At 40.3% G+C, this 7,500-nt stretch overlaps 1 protein-coding gene across 2 annotated transcripts in view; it reads left to right on the forward strand.

Annotated features, from left to right (window-relative positions):
* LOC101853840 overlaps positions 1-7,500 on the forward strand; it is a 19,009-nt gene that overhangs the window by 2,008 nt on the left and 9,501 nt on the right. For both annotated transcript variants that reach the window (XM_005093501.3, XM_005093502.3), the window contains exon 2: positions 6,624-7,500. This exon is cut by the window's right edge and continues 816 nt beyond it. In XM_005093501.3, the coding sequence (XP_005093558.1) occupies positions 7,037-7,500 (464 nt within the window). In that variant the 5' untranslated portion in view covers positions 6,624-7,036. The remainder of the gene's footprint in view (positions 1-6,623) is intronic.

The following is a 7,500-nucleotide window of genomic DNA, read 5'->3' on the forward strand; positions in this document are numbered from 1 at the left end:
CTATCTATCAATCTATCTATCTATCTATCTATCTATCTATCTATCTATCTATCTATCTATCTATCTATCTATCTATCTGTCTATCTATCACATATGCATGTTTGTTTGTGTATGCTTTTGTATGCACGCGTGCATTCTAAATTTGCAGTTTCATGAAAAAAGATCGCTTACTTGGTATACTTCATTCTGAAGTTAAAAACACTTTCCATCATTGAGAATTGATTAATTAAGATCAAACTTAAATAGAAATGTCTAGAACATTTTAAAGACTTTGCTTTATTGTAAATTGTCCGTATTTCATGACACAGGAACCTGACCATTGAAGAATGGCCTAAAGAAAAGATAAATTCTAATAATTTATCGATTCAGCTTGTTTTCATACTGTCCTGCATGGATTGTTCTGTTTCCTCTCTTTGCCTGTCTGTTTTAGCATAATCACAATTCTGTGTCTGTCGATAGTACAGTTAACTTTTCGGTCCTTTCGTTAGCTCTTATTTCACGTAGACTGTTCATATCCGAGTAAAACAGGCCTGAATGACATTAAAGTATCTTTCGCGTTGTAAGGTGAATGGGCACTGACGAGTTGACCAAGTTAGTATGATATCATGCCATATCTTATATTTGTATGTCTCTGAGGGTTAGAAACTTTTCCTGCCCAAAAGATTGTTGCTAATCACCCCCCCCCCCCCAACTCCATTCAATTCAGTATCTTTATGTAAATGTTGCTTCGATCCGGCTGTTTTATCCAATAAACAATAGATACAGTGGCTAACTACCATAGTAGATTGTACCTTTGACAGACATATTGTTGGGTAGGTAGAGATAAATGTAGTCCATACCTAGGGTAGAGGATGGATATAGCCACTAATGATAGAATTTGCTATATTTCTATATCCTGATCTTGTAGGGAAAGCCACCTCACAAAAAAAAATAAAATAATCGAAGCTTGTCCAACCGCTCTTGTGCTTTTCTTTGTAGTTTCTAAATTGCTGCCATAAAACTCTCTATTTTTGATGAGTAAAAAAACTGTAACACATGCTTATTTACAGCGACAGTAATTGTAGACGTGATCTTCAGTGAAAAGTAAAGTGTATGATTTGCTTTTGTAACGATGTTGTTGACGCGGAAATCCGAAGAGAGTTCTATCTATCAATCTATCTATCTATCTATCTATCTATCTATCTATCTATCTATCTATCTATCTATCTATCTATCTATCTATCTATCTATCTATCTATCTATCTATCTATCTATCTATATCTATCTATCTATTTATATGTCTGTCTGTCTGTCTGTCTGTCTGTCTGTCTGTCTGTCTGTCTGTCTGTCTGTCTGTCTATCTATCACATATGCATGTTTGTTTGTGTATGCTTTTGTATGCACGCGTGCATTCTAAATTTGCAGTTTCATGAAAAAAGATCGCTTACTTGGTATACTTCATTCTGAAGTTAAAAACACTTTCCATCATTGAGAATTGATTAATTAAGATCAAACTTAAATAGAAATGTCTAGAACATTTTAAAGACTTTGCTTTATTGTAAATTGTCCGTATTTCATGACACAGGAACCTGACCATTGAAGAATGGCCTAAAGAAAAGATAAATTCTAATAATTTATCGATTCAGCTTGTTTTCATACTGTCCTGCATGGATTGTTCTGTTTCCTCTCTTTGCCTGTCTGTTTTAGCATAATCACAATTCTGTGTCTGTCGATAGTACAGTTAACTTTTCGGTCCTTTCGTTAGCTCTTATTTCACGTAGACTGTTCATATCCGAGTAAAACAGGCCTGAATGACATTAAAGTATCTTTCGCGTTGTAAGGTGAATGGGCACTGACGAGTTGACCAAGTTAGTATGATATCATGCCATATCTTATATTTGTATGTCTCTGAGGGTTAGAAACTTTTCCTGCCCAAAAGATTGTTGCTAATCACCCCCCCCCCCCTTCCGAACCCCGAGAAAAATGAAAGTACGGGTATTGAGGAGAAAAACCCTCAAAATGAATCAAATGTCCGGTCCAGAATCGAGAGCGTCAATAAAAAACAAACAAGCATAGGTATAAACTGTACAGGATTTTTGGTGGGAGAAAGGTAACAAATGATAAGAGAAAATAATTATGCTTCATTGATCCTCCTTTGGAAGAAATTAACAGTGTATTTTCACTGACTTCTACGACTCAAAATATATTTACATACACAACCTCATTTCATCATGCCACAATCTCTCTCTCTCTCTCTTCTCTCTCTCTCTCTCTCTCTCTCTCTCTCTCTCTCTCTCTCTCTCTCTCTCTCTTTCTCTGTCCCTCTTTCTCTTTCTCTATCCCCTTCCTTCTCTTAGCCTCTATCTCTCTGTCTCTCTCTTTCTCATCTTTGTCTCTCCCTCTCCCTGGCTCACTTTCACGTTCACTCCCTCTCACACCCACTTATTTCCACCTCCCTCTATACCAACACATAAACGTGTAACTGTTTAGACAAACACCGGTTATATTCATGTCATGAAATATGAGAGTGAACTCGGCTTCCTAGGGCAAACATTATTCTGCCGTACGCTGAGAAAACGCCTTTTTCTTATTCACAGTAGTTTCGAGAAATCACCTATTTTTCTTATAACATTTAAACTATTTTGCACAGCACATCAACGGTTGATCTCGCACCCTGAAGAGAAATGTCATTCATTTCTTGTGCTCAACAGACATTATATTAAAAAAACAAACAAAAAAAAAAAAAAAAAAACAACGAACATCGCTGATTTCTCAAAACTGCCGCGGATAAGAAAAAGGTATTTTGTCAGAGTACGACATTATTCGTTAGCGTGAACCTTAATGTCGCGAAGGATTATGACTTGGCAAACAATGCACGGCTTGCCACTTCGATTTTGAGCCTGGCAAAGCTTTGCTTTACCGCAGCACCAGGGTAGGGGGGGGGGGGCTAACGAACGCCAGGTAGATGTCGTTATAGTAAAAGCAGCCATTACAGCCGTATATAATGATATAGGGGGTGAGTGACGAGGAGATAGAAATAATGATACGTTTAAACAAAAGATTTACGAGAAAATACATTTATAGAAAATCAGGATGAGAAAAGGAGAAGACATAACCCCCTACTCTTCGATCTTCTTGCTCGCTGACCTCATTTTTTCCCAAAAAAAAAGAGACACAATAAAGGGAAGGGGAAATTTAGTCAATAACGTCGATGGGCTAAAAACGTTTATGAACTAAAACGTTTGCGTTCACTGACATTTCGCGTACAGAAGCCGTAATGCATGCTAAATAAGAAATTAAGAATCTGTGCTAGCTTTTCGCCATCTTCTATGTAACAGAGAAATGCTGAAACCCTTAAAACCAGAGCCCCCCCTCCCCCCAAACACCAACGTCAAGAACGCCAACATCAAAACCTCCCCTATAAAGGAGACAGTCAAAAAGGAATGTGACCCAGTAGAACTGAAGACCACAGCTCTCAAGACAATGGACTCCTACCCAAAATGATTCAATTCATATTTACACAGATGAGTCAGCCTTCAAGGGAACTATTAATGCAGGCTTAGGGGTAAAAATAGAATATCCTGACAAAACATGAGAAGAACTATTTGATGCTTGTAGTACTTCTAGTACAAATTACGAGGCAGAGTCCATCACTATTGAAGCAGCAATCCTCCACCTGACCAAAATTTTCATTACATACCCAGACAAAATCAAGGACACTGTTATTTTCACAGATGTAAAATCCGTACTCCAGGCTTTGGAAAACACGATTTTCGAAAGCCCAGTCTGCCTATCTGTGGCTCAAACAATCAACACCTTCATACAAACCTATGCCGTCGACCTGACTTTACAGTGGATACCTGGTCACAGCAGCATCCCAGGAAACGACAGAGCAGACGCCCTTGTCAAGAAGGGTGCATCACAAACGCAACATCAAAACCCAGTACCACAACAGACAGTCAAGAACATCATCAAATGCAACACCAGGGAACAGTGGCTGAATGGATGGACAATGGGCAAAACTGGAAGAACTGTATTTGCACACCAGACTGCTCCCAACACAAAAGATGCACTAAATTCCCTGAGTAGAAGAGAACAAGTCATTATCTTTCGCCGGCGAACACAACACATTCCACAAAGTTCCTACCTAAATAGGATCCACAAGGATAGCCCACCCAACTGCCTGTTGTGAGACTGCCAGGATGAAACAGTATCACACCACCTCTTTACTTGCCCTGCACTTTGCGACCTGCGTAGTACCTACCAACCTGTCTCCCCAGACATCGGAAATACTCTATACAGCGACAAAGCACAACTGATAAAAACCTGTAAAATCTTTGCCATATCAACAGGTCGAAGGGCGAGAACTCAAATGGCCGCTGGATGGAAAGAGTAAAGTAAAAGTAAGTAGTGCTAGCGTTTGATTATTTCTCTCTAAACCAAGGCTCCCAGATAGGAAAATGACTGAATTCGATCACTAAACATTTTGACTGATTGATCACCATACCTCTAAACCTTATCTTACGAACGATCTTCGTTGAGATATAATGAATTTTCTTTTGAGGGCAATTGGTACCAACTCTTCCTATTTTCCCGTCTTCTTTTTAACAGGCTTGAAAGTATCATAACATATCCCACTGTGTAGCAAATTCAAATTGTTGTTTGATAAGAGTCTTTGTCGTTTCGGAATCGACAGCCGTCAACTATGACACTAAGCTTCCTTTTTCTTGTGAAAAACTCCGTTATGACTTTTGACAGTGACAAAGACGCCAAGAATGAAGAATAAGCCGAAATACCACACAACCTTCACGGTGAATCAGTGTGTTGTCAATCATTATTATTGATCTATTGTGTTTTTAAAATATCTCAATGGCTGAGAGAAGCCGCTTTTAGGAAACTTTTTTTTTTTTTTAGCCAGACCCTTATTTTGACACGTCTTGGTGACGACAGCAAAACAAAAGACAGTTTTTAACCTCACGACAGGCATTCCTACACACGTTCACGATAATTTTACGAAATTCTAGATGTGAAAGAGATCTCTCTGTGAGTGAGATCAATGATAGTACATAACAAGATGGGCCACTTCTCTCTTTGAGCCAATTAAAAAAGTGTCCTCAAAATTTGGTGGCGCCCTCTTCACAAAAGCGCACTCTTTGCGAACAGAGTTACCCTACTTGAGTTTTAAAAAATCAAAGTGAAACTAGCAAGTTTTGGGATAAATTTCGGAAGAACGCTTTTTAAAAATGGTTACGCTGACAAAAAACCTCTTCCGGAGGAAAGGGTGATGGTTTTCTTCGTTTAATTTGACTTTAGAATGAAAGGCGAGAGGTCATAAGAATAAAAAAAACAACTAAAACTCCGCACTGAACGTACCCGAACTGCTGATGAACAGCAGTCGATCTGCGCACGCAAAGAGGTGCTATTCCTATTCTTCTTCTGGAAAAACGAAAGAGAGCTTCAAAACAGACTGCAGCGCCATCTGAAGCAAAGAGCATACTTCCTGCGGACACTTTTTTGGCTGAGTGGCCCATCTTGTTATTTACTATCTTTGGTGAGATCGAAGTTCGATACTTCGGCGGAAAGACCAGTCAATACAAAGCGACACCAACTGTTTCTACCTGTAACAAAGAAAAAAGGGAAAAAGACACATTCCAATGTCAAGTATTACACAAGCTTGCTATTCTGACGTGCATCCCTTTAGACCATGAGAGTCCCCTACTACGAATTTAGGATTCATCTCATTTTTATGCGGGAAATGTATTCCATGTCCTCGTAATGAGCATCCTGCCAGTCATGCTATATCTCCATCCCTCCATCCCTCCATTCCTCTATCTCCATCCATCCATCCATCCATCCATCCATCCATCCATCCATCCATCCATCCATCCCTCCATCCATCCATCCAACCATCCGTCCATCCGTCCATCCATCCACCAATTAATGAATCGATTTAATTATTCAATTAACAGTTCATAAACATCCCTTGTTCTTTTCTTCTCTCTGTTTGTAAATGTACGTTTGCAGGAGTGCGCGCGCGAGCGTGTGTGCATTTGTAGTATGTGTGATTGCGTGTGTGTTTGTGCGTGTGTGCATTAGAAGTATGTACATAAGTAAATGCATTTGCTCACACATGAATTTGTATCTTTACGTTTTCCAAGGGCTGTATGGGCCCTTTTCAATGGTTATCTGTGTGTTTTTTTGTCTTACGTACTTGCTATGAAATCGACTCTTGAGATACCCCCCTCCCCTAAAAAAACAACATTGATGTGTATTTTAACATTTCCAACATTGAGGCTTTGTGGAACCTTTAAGCAAATGTCTATGAAGACCGAGTGTCCCCCTTTAGCAAAAAAAATGTTTAAATATCTTTTATCGCACTCTTATTTACAGTGTACTGGCGTCTGTTGTAGAACGTGTAATGGTTAGCCCTTTGTTGTGGCACGCAAAGATGTCCGATCGATTCTCGCGTTGGAAAAGTCATTTTATCGACCAGTTTATCCATCTTTATTTTGGGATGCCGAAACCAAATCAGCCCCTGCTAAATCTGACCAAAAGGGTCAAAGTAACCTGCTCCAAACTGACCTAGATTGTGTCGATGGAGGTCTCGAAACAGTTACAATCAATTGCACGTTTTCTGTCCGCAGGTTCGGAAAGGAAAGTTTCAGGAAGAGGAGATGAGGAGAGCAAATGAAAGCAATGAACACTCTCCTTTCAGCACCCTCGACGAAACAGGGACACCCTCAAGATGACGTATGAGGAGAGGGTATTTATCACGTGCTGTTTTCACTCAACTACCACGGCTGTGAACAGCCTGTCTGTGTGGCATCGTCTGCTGCTCAGAAGACATTTATATCTCCAGAGATCTAGTCTTATGAAGGAAAGGTTGGAGGAACGCAAAACATTAAATGAAATTCAAACTATAGGCTAAAAGAATAGAACATACTTGTTGGTTAAAGTCATGAGACGGAAGTTAACGGATTTTCGGGCTTTTCACGAATGTTTTCTATTTGGAAATTGCTAAGAAACAAAGAATTATGTACCCTAAAGTTGCCTCGGAATGACAAATGCTACACAGAGCAGATATAGATCTGAGATCTTCAACGAGGATCTTAACTTACCAGATGACGAGGAGTTGGCCCAACGCGAGGAAGAAGCAGTCATGACTGTGGCTTGCACGCCGTCTGAGAGCCCGGTCCAGGGACATCCGCTGTCCGACTCGAGGCTCCAGCAGCTAGTAGAAGATCTTGCAGACGAAGCTGAACAACAAGCCGTTCTCGACACTGTCGCTATAGAAACAGAACAGGAGGATGACATCCCGGAAATGGTGTGTGGATGGGGATGCTCGACTTCCTCACTGCCGAAAGCCCCTCAACCAAAGCGTGTCGTGGGTTTAAGACGGCGAAACCCCCGGGCCATGGCCTCGGAAATTGACACGTCCAAGATGGTTGTCCGTTGTGTGAAGGAAGATTACAACTCAGAGCATCACAAGATTGCGTGGAAGGCCAACGTAGAACCTGGTAC

The sequence above is a fragment of the Aplysia californica genome, unplaced genomic scaffold (genome assembly GCF_000002075.1).
Source record: "Aplysia californica isolate F4 #8 unplaced genomic scaffold, AplCal3.0 scaffold00065, whole genome shotgun sequence".
Taxonomy (NCBI): Eukaryota; Metazoa; Mollusca; class Gastropoda; order Aplysiida; family Aplysiidae; genus Aplysia; species Aplysia californica.